Source organism: Ictalurus punctatus, chromosome 5, assembly GCF_001660625.3.
Source record: "Ictalurus punctatus breed USDA103 chromosome 5, Coco_2.0, whole genome shotgun sequence".
In the NCBI taxonomy this organism is placed as follows: Eukaryota; Metazoa; Chordata; class Actinopteri; order Siluriformes; family Ictaluridae; genus Ictalurus; species Ictalurus punctatus.
Window position 1 is genome coordinate 6,933,427 of NC_030420.2, and position 14,274 is coordinate 6,947,700.

Genomic DNA, 14,274 nt, shown 5'->3' on the forward strand with positions numbered 1-14,274 from the left:
CGTGATACAGCTGTCAATTATGAAAAATTCAGCTGCCTAACTCAAAGGTAGCTATTGTATAATCATATACATATTCACACTGTAGACCTTGCTGATCAACAGTTACTAAATGATGGCACAAAAATCATTCCAGACACACTGTCATGGAAGTACCTATTGAGATTAAATGGACGGCTGTGGCACAGGTGGTAGAGCGGGTTGTCTACCCTGCAGTTCTCACCTGGTTTCTCATTGATGCTAAGAAGGGTTCAGCCTGGCCAGTACCTGGATGGGAGACCTCTTGGGGAGAACTAAGGTTGCTGCTGGAAGTGGTATTAGTGAAGCCAGGGGCGCTCACCCTGTGGTCTGTGTGGGTCCTAATGCCCCAGTATAGTGACGGGGAACACCTATACTGTAAACCTAAACAGCACTGTCTTTCAGATGAGACGTTAAACTGAGGTCCTGACTCTCTGTGGTCATTAAAAATCCCAGGACACTTCTCATAAAAGAGTAGGCATATAACTCCAGTGTCCTGGCGAAATTCCCCTGTTGGACCTTATCTATCATGGCCCCCTAATAATCTCCATATCTGAATTGGCTACATCACTCTCCTCTCCAATAGCTGGTGTGTAGTGGGAGTTCTGGTGCAATATGGCTGCCGTCGCATCATCCAGATGGATGCTACACACTGGTGGTGGTTTGAGGAGATTTCCCCCTCCCCATACAATGTAAAAGCACTTTGAGTGTCTAGAAAAGCGCTTTATAAATCTAAGGAATTATTATTATTAATCGTAGGGTTCGATCCCCGGCCCACGTGACTCCGCATGCCGAAGTGTTCTTGGGCAAGACACTGAACCCCAATGTTAGCTTCCTGAAGGCAAGCTAACGCCTTGCATGGCAGCTCTGCTACCAATTCATAGTACCTCCGCCATCCACCCAAATATCTATCTATCGTGCATATATCTTGCATATATTGTATATCTTGTTTATTTATTTTGTTTATTTATCTTATTTATTTATCTGTGTATTATCTGTTTATTCTTCTTGTGTATTGAATGTATATGTTTGCACGGAACAAAAAGGAGTGGCTCTTAATTTCATTGTACATATGTATAGTGACAATAAAAGGCATTCATTCATTCATTGGTGTGTGAGAGTGTGTGTGAATGGGTGAAGGAGAACCAGTGTAAAGGGCTTTGTAGAACCGCTAAGATTAAAAAAGCGCTATATAAGTGCAGACCATTTACCATTTACCAAGACGGGAAAGTATTAAACACAAATATATGATCAATTATAAACAGCGGACATTAGATGAAACATCGTCACCATTAAAAGCCTTCTGTGCGAGCGTGCCTCGAGCGTAACTTAAAACTAATCGTTTAAAATAACATTTTCCTTATATTCATCTTCAAATACAGCACTCTCAAAACAGAACGATAAAAATCTCTCGTTCCTGGATACAGCAGAATTGCCTTTTGTGTAATTCTGTTAGAGAGAGCACTATGAAATGCACCCATGTCAAGTTCAATACAGAACCACATGTTGGGTCACGGAGCCCTTCCTCACCCTCACACACCTTCCATTCAGAAGATGAGACAGGAAAAGGAGGCGGCTTTCGGATGGTGGAGATCAGCATACTCCTGTAACACAGCCCAATAATCCCAGAGCGCAGCCCTCTTCCTCTCCTCCCCTGCCCACGAATGAATGAACGGCACACAGAGAGCGGTGAACTCACACGAGCTCCCATTATCTCCCGAAACCTGGAACAGACTCGGCTCTCATCAGAGCCGCGGCTCTAAAAGACACCGGCTGTAGTCTGGCGCGCGCCTCTCTAGATAAATATTCCTGAAGGCCCCTAATACCACCACGTCTCCTCCTCCGACTGTCTGCGCCTAGCGAAATTTCCTGCTCCCGTGAGTTAATGTCAAATCTATGAGCCTTTCATTTCAGCACACAAAGAGCGGGCTTCAGTCTGCGTGCGCCGGTCGGTGTGGGGGTGCAGGGGTCAAACGATGGACTCCTGTCTCATCACTCAGTGGCCGCTTTATGCTTTCTGCTCATCAGGTTTCAGCCCCCACGCCGCAGCTATTAGAACAGACAGCTTGAAAGAAAGCAACTTGAATCGATGTCCTTAATATTAATATTAATACCCATGTCCTGTCCTTCTGTTTGTTTTGTATTATACATGTGATTTTAAACTGAGCTGGGGGTTTAATGCTCTTTTCTTTTCCTCTACAGCAAATGCTGAATGATCACGAAGTGTCGTCACAGGATAGCTGCATCAAAAAGGTAAGCCTGAATGTGTGTCTGAAAAAAACAACAACCCCGAAACAGATCATCACACACTCAAACTGTAGATGGAGAAGGTTCACAAGCAAGGGAGTCTTATTTACCAAACGCGTCAAACGCATAAAATAAATAAATCCTGTGAATACAGTCATAATTTCTGTTTAAACATCTGTCAGAAAGTATGTGGATGTTGCTTTGGAGATAACAGAGAATCTCTCTTTATATACTGATTCCAGGACAAGTTCCACCAAAGGCACAGGGTTAGGTTTAAGAGGTGATAAATTGATTGTAGGGGTGGCAAGCTTCGTTTCTTTTATGGCCCGTGTGAGAAGGTCGAGGCGGTGGCCGGGAGTGGCGGGGGGGGGGGTGGGGGGGGGGGGGGGTGTGTGTAAGAAAGGAGTTCAAGTGTAAAACCAATGGAGCATGAAAGAACAATGGCAAGACACCTGCTCGGAGAATCAGCACGAGTCTCATGTGAAGACCGCCTGAGAGGCAGCTGAAGTGTGCGGCTTTAGTTAATGACCCCGTTGGCTCTCACCAGGCTTCGGCCTTTCAGAAGTCTCTCGCTTTGAGGCTTTTATTCGATCAGAAATCGTCATTACTTCGTCGTTAATGATCCCCGATGGTCAATTTGGGCCCTGCTTCACCTTCTAGTCTCGTGGCACGTGTCGCCTAGCATATTTAGGACTTTTTCCAACATCCGGAATTATTCACAGTAATAATTACGACTCCTTAACGGGCTTTAAAAAATGTCCACTTAGACGGTGAAGTATAACCGGTGTCTTTTAAAAGGGAATAATAATAATAATACTGGGTTCATGTATAGATATGTGTATTCCTGCTTGTTTGTCGAGCTCCTACAATAAAAACATCCATGCCACATTATCTATAATATCATCATCTCGCTGTTCTCTTTCAATAATACCCTCCTGACCCTTCTAAAGACAACAAGCCAAAAAAAAGGGTGGTTTTATTTCCCCGAGCTGAAAAGCCTTCTTAGCTTCAATCCCACAGGATGGGATAGATACAGGGAGAAAGGGAAGGTGAGAAGGATGAGGGGATCGAGGCTCAGCTCTTCTTTCATTTATTTATCCTCCTTCTCCAAACACAAACAGTTTCTAGACTCGCGGCAGGAGATGCCTATCGACGGCGGTGGGAGATAGGATCTGCCTTATTGCCCGTGATCGCCTGGGTATTCACGAACCCCCTTTCCACTCTCACACACTAATATTTCAGCTTTCCCCGAAGCCGCCAGATGTAATCTGACTGCTCACACTTTGTCCAAAGAGTGTGTGTGTGTGTGTGTGTGTATGTGTGAGTGCATCTGTATCTGTGGGTGTGTGTGTGTCTATGTCTTACAAACATGTAAGCTCACAGTGATCCGCAGCGATAACACTGAGAGACATAAATTCATTATAGAAAATCAATGGCTTGTAATTGCATTCAGAACTGATCCAAAGAGAAGCCTGGGCAGATCCCCTGCAGCATTGTCCTGCGTCTGGCCCGATTCGAAATTAAAACATTCGCTCCATTTAGACTGCTTTATAAATGCGAAAGGGCCTAAAGCAGGCCTGTGATGCTTTAATGGGAAAGAGATTAATGACTCTTTTGACAAGCACCCAGAGATCACATTAATGTCTTTCTGGCCCTTACTGCCATGAGTCTTTTTTACTTTAGGTTAGAAAAATGACCACTGATATCTTATCTAAAAAAAGAAAAAAAAAGAAAAAAAAAAAGAGCTATCGTATTGAAAAATATGCATCTTTGACATTCCTGGAACCGAAAGCATGTCCCGAAGCTTGCCTTTCATGTTGCGGCAGCCTCCTTTTGTTCAGTTGGTGTGTACAGGGTCAGGTCATCGCTTTAACACTTTCTTTTCCATCTGATGAGAAACAAAAAGGAGCAGAGGATAAGGGGAATGGTCAGACAGGCTGGACTCGGGTCAGCAGCATTAGCAGAGAGGGTCACCAGGGGGGTAAATAGACCTTTTAATGTTTGCTTTATCAAGCCAGGAAAATTTCCCTCCTGTAAAGATTCCATCTCAAACGATCCGTCAAATTTATGATGGGCTTATTATGCCCCAGAAACGCATTACAGGTCAGGAGGAGCGCTTTTCTGACCTGCGGGCAGCTCGCTCCAAATGTGATGATTGATTGATAATTATGATAATTTGTTTGAAATGATTATCTGGATACAATAATCGCTAGCGTGCAACCCCCCCTCGTGCATGCCTCCTCCCCCCCCCTGCATTTTCGCCCACTTGTAATGCAGGGCCATCAGAAATGGCCTCTGGTTATGGACGGGATAGAAACAGGGGCCTCCCAGTCCAGTCCCCAGGGCCCAGGGGGGCCCCGGCGATGAATGATGACCCAGAGGAGTCTGAAATCAGAGGAGAATAAACAGGGGAAAGAAGAGGAGGAGAGGGACAGGGGGAAGGCTGGTAACTATCTGTAGCGGAGGGCAATTATACGCCAGGCCAGGCTGCCCCTAGGGCAGGAGCATGGACTGAAGAATGCAGAGGGCTCAGAATTCTGACCACCCAACACACACACACACACACAATGCTGTATGAAAGGTGGGAAGTAAGAGGACGGTCTGGGAAAAAATGTTTCCTCCTGAAGTTTCTATTCATTGTCTGAGCGAAAACAAATGACCAGGAAGTGGTAATAATTAACGAACATGTCTTGAAGGAACAAGTAAAACAAATTCTGAAAACAACTGTCGAGATTCCAAAGTAAATTAGGTTCTTAATTTAGTTTTTTCTTTCTTTCTCTAAAACCCCTCGTTTTAACTGTCAGTCGAGGATCTTTTTTTTTTCCCCTCAGGAATGTGACTCTACTGAACAACATGCCTGTTCGATTAAAACGGAAAGCCTTCTTATGCGCTTCAGCAGCAGACTGTCAAAAAACACTCAGCAATTGGATGTCGTTGGCTTCTTCTGTCACCAAGAGGGGAGGAGGCCTCCGCAGAAATAATATTTGTGGGGTTTTTTTGCTGTTTCTTTTTATAAGTAGGACTAGGAGATGACTTAATGATAATATCCTTTCTTTCTTCTCCTGGCTCGGTTATACTCTAACGGACGATCTGCTTTTTCCTCCGGAGCTCGCCGAAGTGCATTGTACTGTACACACACACACACACACACACACACACTCACACTGTTTGCTTTCTCGAGGGAGCACTCACACACCAAGTCTGTGACATTTGAGTAAGACACCCTTGCGTGATGAACATCATGGACACACAACAGGGCTCTCAGATTGAATTTTACAATTCAACTACTGTCGTATTTGCATTTACATAATATCTAAAGCGAAATAAAAGTCCCCATTATACAAGGTTTGAACCTTTTTAGTTCCGTATATACTTTTCAATTCTGTTCTGAAAGAATTATTACATTATTATTATTATTATTATTATTATTATTATCTGAAGTAGTAATTTCCAACACTTCCAACACATAGGAGTTCACACACTTGTCTAAATGACGTTCTAACAAGTGTACAATGCTCTATATAGGGCCATTAAGTATGTAATCCTCATGTAATGAGCGTATATAATAAATAGGAGGCCATACGCTGTGTTGCAGGCGAAAAAATAGTATTAAAACTATATATTACTTCATGAAGAAGAGTTGAAGATGTCAGATTTTAATGTGGATCTCAGGTAGTGTAAGAAATGAAAAAAATTCAACAAATAAATAATTGTTGGATGAGGGAGGAAGCGGTTTGAAAAAAATTAAAAATACAACGTAATTATGATATTGCCTTCTTGAGCTTTCCGACACTGACGTGTACTGTCTTAGGGTATGTCTTTTTTTTTTTTTTCTTCCCCCTTCTTTGACAAGAACTGAAAACAAACATGCCTTTCTGCCCTGTCTGTGGGAACTGTCCCTCACTGGACAGAATGCTGTCATTATGCATGATCTTCTTAGCATTCCCAGTTCCACATGCTTGAGTACAGTGTGTGCATGGAAAGGCCAGTGTGTACGCACGTGTGTATGTGTGTGTGTGTGTGTGTGAGAGAGAGAGAGAGAGTGAGAGAGAGTTTGAGTATGGAGTTGTCCATTGTGGCATGTGTATGGCTGCACACACCCTGCTGCTGCACTGGAATTCAAGTGGGAGAGTGAGATGAGGAAAGATGGAGTGAGAGAGCGAGAGGGATGAGAGGAAGAGGCGAGATGGGAAATGGAAGACTGCTGAAAGGGCAAAATATTAGCTTTCATGCACTGCTCTCACACTCTCGCCCTTTCTTTCCCAATCTTTCTCTGAATGCCACCCCACCGCACACAGCTTTTGAACAATGAGGGCAGAAAAGTGACTGAGATTGGTATGTCTTCTTCTTCTTCTTCTTCTTCTTCACTCTCTCTCTCTCTCTTTCTCTCTCTCTCTCTCTCTCTCTCTGTGAGAGAGTTCATGATGAGTGGGAGTTCATTAATTCTGTTGTTTGAATGAATGAATCCCCCTCTTGCACTACTCCTATAATAATGCCGTTGCCATAGAAACGGAGTATTTTAAAGAAGTCCGTTTAGGTGTTAGTATAGTCGGGCGTATTTTCATGACACATGGCGGTCTACAAAATTCTTGCAAGAAGCTGAATTTCATTTCTGTCAAAGGCTTCACAGACACATCCTCAGGCCCCACATTGTTGTGTGTCCAGCACAAGGGGGAGCATTTTTCAATTGCTCGAACATGTTCTGTCCGTGTTAGACAAATTCAAAGAAACCTTTGTAAATGACTACACCAAGCGCACCACGGATGTATTTCATTCATCTTACCTAAGCAGATAATAAGGACAAGTAAGAGAAGTGGCCATGGTGGAAACGTTAACTTAATGAAGGATGAGACAAAAGAGTAGAACGGAAGAGTGAAGAGTGAGGAGTGCTGAGGGTTAGGAATGTCTGAATGCCCATGAGACAGGCTCTCTGCCAGTCAGTCGCTGTCTGACCAGGCCATGCCCAACCATGCAGAGGTCATGTGAACACAACCCCCTCACACTCCTCCGTCTCTCTGACATGTCTGCTTGCACATTCTCACCCCCAGTACACCCCCCATGAATATTTCACTCAGATCAGATAAGAAAGCACCAGTGATTTGCAGTTTGTTCATCTTCATCATTTCTTTCGACACTGACTACGTTTACATGGACAGCAGTAATCTAATCATTCACCTTATTCTGAATAAGACAATATTGTGATTAAGGTGTTTACATGAGTTGTTTTTAGAATATTCCTTTCATGTTCCCGTTTTACATGTTATAGAACATAGATCGATTAACGGCACACGTCATTACGTCACCGCGCCACGCCGTCCTACGTTCCCTCCAGAATTTCACGTATCGACATACAGTTCGTCTTCGTTATGGTACCGTATAATGATAATGAGTCTTTATTGGTCACATATACATTAGAGCACAGTCAAATTCTTTTCTTTACATACCCCAGCCTGTCAGGAATCTGGCGTCAGAGCGAAGGGTCAGCCATGATACAGCACCCCTGGAGCAGAGAGGGTTAAGGGCCTTGCTCAAGGGCCCAACAGTGGCAGCTTGGTAGTGCTGGGGCTTGAACCCCCGACCTTCCGATCAGTAACCCAGAGCCTTAACCACGAAAGCTTTGCGTGCAGGTAATTATTTGTCATGCTATACATGCTAATAGACGACTGCTTGAAGCTATGGGCTGTGTCCCAAACAGCGTACTTACCTACTATATATTAGCTGAAATACATATATCTTGCCTACTATATAGTAGGTAATTACGCGGTTTCGGACGCAACCGTGCTCTCTTGTTTGCCGTCAAACGGTTGAGCGCTGCCGTGTGTGTACGTGTCCTGTCGCAAAATACGGTGAAAACTCCCCCGCGACGTTAATAATGTGAATATTCTGTAATGCACGTCAATAATGCGACTAAAACACGAATACTCCACATGTTTAAATTCGATTTGTGTTTACTTCGAGTATGACTTTAATCAGATTAAGGTCATCAATAATCACTGTTTACATGGTAGTTTCTTAATCAGAGTATCGTCTTAATCCGGTTAATATCGGATTATCGTTGTCCATGTAAACGTACTGACCGTTAGCCTCTGGACAAATTGAAGCACTCAGTTCACACGTAGAAACCCTTATTTTATATAAAACTTCCAGAAGTCGTTCACCTAATCTCAATCCACTGCATCTCACGTGCATGTGTAATTACTCTGAACAGTTAAAAAAACAAAAGTAAGTGCAGAAACATCTTATTGGATTAAACGAGAGTAAGGAACACTGTTAAAGAACGAATAAAACACGACAGGGCATGCTGATGTAGGAAATGAATCAAAGTCACGGCAGTGCGATATGGAATGAGACAAACGCTGCGTTTCTAATTTGTCTACTATCCATCTGAGATTAGAATTAGTGTGTCCCGAATCGTAGTTTATCGAAAGGAGCATCCCAAAGGTTCGAGCATGGTCCGCTGTTTCCGACGGTATCGATTTTCAGAGTGTGGATGTGAGGACGCTTTTCCCGGATAATATTTAGTCAGCCCTCCACGCGGGAGGGAGGAGGAGTTTCGTGACGGTTTGCTTCGCCGAATCCAAGGGCACATTTTAGCGAGATGTAAAAGAACCGTGGAAAAGTGAATCAAGAGAACGGTAAACGAAATGATATTGTGTAAAATTATATGAGGAATTTATAATAAAGGTGTTGTTACAGAAAAACCTCAGCATATCAACAAATATATGTATTTCTTTGTTAAATACTGTCATTTTCTTCTAGTATTAGTCTTAGATTAGAACTGCTCTTATAGAAATGATGACGTTTGAGAACAAGCACATTCATATAAACACCTTCTGGCCAATCAGATTTGAGAATTCGAAAATCTGAAAAAAAAACAAAAAAAAAAACAAGCTTCATCTGTCTTTATGTAGTTTGATCCAGCTTTTGATACACTGTACCAGTGCAGCTCATTCCACTTCCTCAAACTTTCACTGACTTAGAGTCTTAGATGGAAGAATTTATTAGCCTTTAAAAAAAAAGAGAGAAAAAAGTATGTGTTTTGTGCAGATATTTATTACTAACTGCTCCACCAGCTGTGTTTACACTTCCATGATCAGTGTGTTCGAGGTACACAGGTTTGCAGTACTTTTCTCAATACAGGGCAATGTGTCAGTCCTCGTGTCAGTCCATGCTACAATACACTTCAGATGTGGAAGATTCGATAAATAAAACGCTGTGTACATTATCCAATTTGTGTTTCTATTATTAGTGAAGCACATTTATCAGTACCACTTTTGACACCAGCATTGTGCGCCTCTTTTCTTTCTGCCCTTTTTTTTTTTTTTTTTAAAGAAAGATCTGCACTACCATGCCCACCTGTGCTTTCTTGCACAGCCTTGTCTCAAACAATCCGAACTGAAGTTTACAAACGGCACATTTCTCATCCCATTGTGCTGCTTGTCACCTAAACCTGCGCCTCTCAGAATAGAGCCTCGGCTCGGCTTGTTTAGCGGATCATGTGGCCGACGCCGGAGCTCTCGTTTCTAAGATGGCTGACCTCCGCTTGCACTCCAGAGATTGCTAATCGTGCCCACTGAGACACACTTGTTTACAGAGGAACAATCGAAACTCGTATATCTGTACTTGTGTATTAACACAGAAATCATCACGCTGGTGCTATCTCAGAAAAAAGAAGAAGAAAGAAAGAAAGACATGAAATTATGTAAAGAATGTACATATTTTATTTATAATGTATTGCTTCATCTGATTCAGTTTCCTTGCTTTTTACAATTATTTGCTAACTGTGCATTTAGCATGCTTTTCATGGTTCAGTGGTTCAATAACCACCATCAGTTTTGCTCTAAGAAAAATTCATACATTGAAATTGATCTGTGAATTTACATTGATATTTATACAAAAATATTCTGTATTAAATGTCCTTTTTTTGTGTGTGTGTGTGTGTGTGTGCTTTCAGGACTGCACATACATTATCACTATGAACAGATAAAATCCCTTTTGAATCCGATATCAGTGTGAGGTCCAGATGTGTGTGTGTGTGTGTGTGTGTGTGTTGTAACATGCCTCCATCTGTGGCACACATGGGATATATTCTGTAGTAGTTCTTAGTAGAAATAATTCATGGGTCACTCGCAGACATACTCCTTGATACTTTGCAGCTTCTTTGCTGTAAATGAGCCTGGCTGCAGCACACGTGCACACACACACACACACACACACACACACACACACACACACACACACACACACACATTAAAATGCCATAATTAAACATTTATACATTATAAAAACATTTAGAAGGCTTTATCGATTGATGCATAACAAAATTCATGAAATAGAGATGAATTTTTACTTTCATTGTGCTTTTTTATGCTGTTAAACATTCGATTTATATATATATATATATATACACACACACACACACACACACACACACACACACACACACACACACACACAAATAATTAAGGGTGAAAGGGTTTAATACAGTAGTCATGTGCATTATTAGCATTTTTTTGTAAAGCAAGTTTTAAATAATTCTGATCACTTGCAAAACTTCCTTCCATGAGTGCAGGTCTATTTCCTAATATTTCTTAATATGAATCATCTGTGCTTAATATGTTAGGCTGCTTCCATACAATAATTAAAACGATTACTCTAATGATACTTCAAAGAATTCCAAAGGGAGTGCCCCTTTATCCGGACGTGAGGATCAAACTAAATGAAATGCACAAAAACAACAAAAGAGTTGTGTGTGGAATTAGTAAATAAGCAGGCTAAAGTCTGAGTCGTGCTAAGCTTTTGCAAATTGCCTCCTGCATCAGACAAGTTAATAAAACACGGATTCGCACACACACACACACCCTACCCCCCCTCCCTCAGCGAGCGACGTTTGGGCTCGGAGGGTTTAATCTTCATTATGGAGCATTACCCCACTGCGAGCTTTCTGGTTCAGCCTGGCACCACCATGCCGGTACCCACACACACACACACACAAGCACTGACCTCACCCGCTCAAATGAACTGTTAAATAACTCCACCTAATCCTGAGACCCTGAAACAATAGGTGCTTGGAACATCCATTTTCCTTCCATCAATCAAGCTCTGGGGCTTTAGAGATTTATCATTAATTAATGCGCACAGGGAGCGGGGCAATCTCGAAAAGAATCTCGCAAAGACGGCTTGCGGAGAGAGAGAGAGAGAGAGAGAGAGAGAGAGAGAGAGAGAGAATGAAGTGAGAGGGCCCACTGTATATCACACTGCTAACAAACATTGCTAATCCTTTCACAGTCGAAGGTTTTTCAAGACATGCGGCCATTACCTTGAATAATTTGGGTATTGATTGTTTGCTGAAGAGCTCGTGTTTATCTAATTAATCCCATCAAAGCCTGCGTTACTTTACCCTAGGGACAAAACCATTTCGGCTAATGAACTGTTGCTCTTCATTTCTTAATTAGGGCTTAATAATCGGGATCGGTCGCAGATTCAGTGTGCGCCACCGTGGCCTTGCGACTTCATGCGCGCGCCCGATCCTCAGCGCGTCACCAAGCCGAGGGCTTCATTTAATATGCTAATGCGCGCGAGCAGGGCCAAGAGGACGAGCTGAATATCCGCGAGTCATTAGGATAATTAGAGAGGAAAGGCAATTGAGTAAACAGGGTCGTTAGCCTGTCACCCCTAATTAAGCCATTAAAGAGACACGGGGCAGAGGGTGTCGTGTTAATTAACGGCTGCTCGCAGAGAAGAGTGTTCGACACACAAATTATCTGATCGAGAAACAATGATTAGGCGAAGCAGGGGGGCCAGAGGGAGAGGTGCCGAGGAGTCCTCATCCGTGTCCCGCACAATGCTAATGACTCATCCTTAATAATCCTTTTATTCTGCCAAACAGCTCCGTTTAGGTTCCACGCATCCGGAACCAATGAAAAGCATGAAAGCGCGAGCGCAATCCTGTTTAGGCGCCTCTTACACCAATTACACACGTCCTCTAGCACGTTAACAGACACGCCAGACTGTCATCTGCGTTTGAGGTTTAGAAAGAAAAAAAAAAAGACTTTCAGTTGTAGTCTTGAGTCCATTTGGTTTCATTTGTGTAGGGTATGTCATGTGTGGCCTATTAATTCAGGATGGCTTCTTTTTTTATTATTATTATTATAAAATATTACAAAATAAATAAATGGCCGTAGATGCACTTTTTTTGTGGGGGGGCTCCAAAAAACACTCCAGACAAACTCTCTCACTCTCTCTCTCTGCTCTTTGCTTTTTTCGAAACCCACTCTCGGATACAAAGGTACCAAACTGTGCTTTTCTTTGTTACTGAGGTCCTACAGTAATGGGGACATGCTTCTCTACGTCTGGGGATGGATTATTATTTATTTTATTTATTTATTAGCTGGGAAAGTGCATGTGGTGCGGTTTTGCACTAAAATATACATAGTAAAGGTATAAAACACACACACACACACACACACACACACACACACACACACAAAGCATGTCCCCTTAATGGTACCACATCAGTGACAAGGAACGTTCGGTACCTTCACTTCCGTGAGTTTCCAGAGAGTTTCCATTCATTAATGTTCGGGAAGACAATCAGATATCCATGATGATGAATAAATAACTCGTTGATGGATTGCGTAGCAGCAGGAATCAGCATGATATTGATGTAAGGATTGGGGGGGGTACATTAATTATGCAGTATAGGCTATATACAGCATATATGTAGTAATTATGCAGTACATTATGTATACATGCATGTGTTTGTTTATGTTTCTAGGTTATATCTCATTACTCAGTCGAATCAGATGCACGACAAAAGAAGCTTTTATGAGAGATGCCGGAATAATGTGGAGCTGGTGGAGAGCTTAAACAGGGCATTATCATATAAAATACGCTATCAGGATGTGATGCAGAACATTAGGCAAGGAATCACCAAAGAGCGGCTCGCAATAACTCACAATACAGAGGAACGCAGCGACGAAGAGCACAGCCATTTATTTTGATTGAGACGCTTCAGGACGTTTCCTCCGCACGTATCAAAGCAAACGCACGAGCGTTTTCGTTTTTAATATCAGTTCACGTCCCGTTATCGGGTTGTACTTTTATTAAATCCTGATCCAGAATTTTTTTTTTTTTTTAGTAAAATGCGTAAATGTAGGCTACTGTGTGTTTACAGTATGGGACTTTTTTTTTTTTATATATATATATATATATATATATATATATATGCGGTTATACGCTACCTTTGCGCCAATTTAACATCATGGAACATGTGTCTTAATTAATTTAAAAATAAATAAATAAATAAATAAATAAAAAGCCCTGCAAGTGGAAAAATGATTAGTTGGTAAATTTTCAGCTTCAATCGCAATAATGCTGGCTTGGAATTATTTGCCTTTACCACTGCTTTCCTCTTTTTTGTCATTATTGTGGAGGTGATTTAAGATCTTGCCCATAATGGCAATACTTTGACAAACATGACTTCTTAGCAGGAGATTTGTGTCAAGTATTTCTGAACCAGCACATAAATGAATTAGTAATAAAATGGACTTAGGCCGTAATAGCAGGGGTGCCCATTATTGGAGTTCTAATCACTAAAGAGATGCCATTCAATTGCCTCAAGAAGGCGCTTTTTTCCCCCGCCGCTTTGCCGGCCACCGGATTTCATAAAGTAACACGTTTTTAATGGAAGGTGCTCTGCTTGAGCCGAGGACCCCAGTAGGTTTTTTTTTTTTTTTTTTTTTTTGCAGGTCTGAGTTTTGATTACTGCTGGCAACAGGCTCTTAGCTCTGTTCCCAGGGTCCCAGCGTGCGTGCCGAGGCTCTGGAAATTACAGCGGGGAAAAGGGGCGAAAGTGCTCCTCTGCATTTAGTGCATTTAATCAGCCGCTCATTTTATATTATTTTTTTTTTCTTCTTTTTGATAGTCAAACAGTAGTTAATTACAGTTGCACCTGCCCACGGGTGTCGGGGTGGATCGTTGTTAATGAGGGATCTAGAGCGCCTGCGTCTT

General features: G+C 42.2%; 1 protein-coding gene across 6 annotated transcripts in view; it reads left to right on the forward strand.

Annotated features, from left to right (window-relative positions):
• prdm16 (PR domain containing 16) overlaps positions 1 to 14,274 on the forward strand; it is a 173,936-nt gene that overhangs the window by 84,042 nt on the left and 75,620 nt on the right. For all 6 annotated transcript variants that reach the window (XM_017467078.3, XM_017467083.3, XM_017467079.3 and 3 more), the window contains exon 3: positions 2,218 to 2,268. In XM_017467078.3, the coding sequence (XP_017322567.1) occupies positions 2,218 to 2,268 (51 nt within the window). The remainder of the gene's footprint in view (positions 1 to 2,217; positions 2,269 to 14,274) is intronic.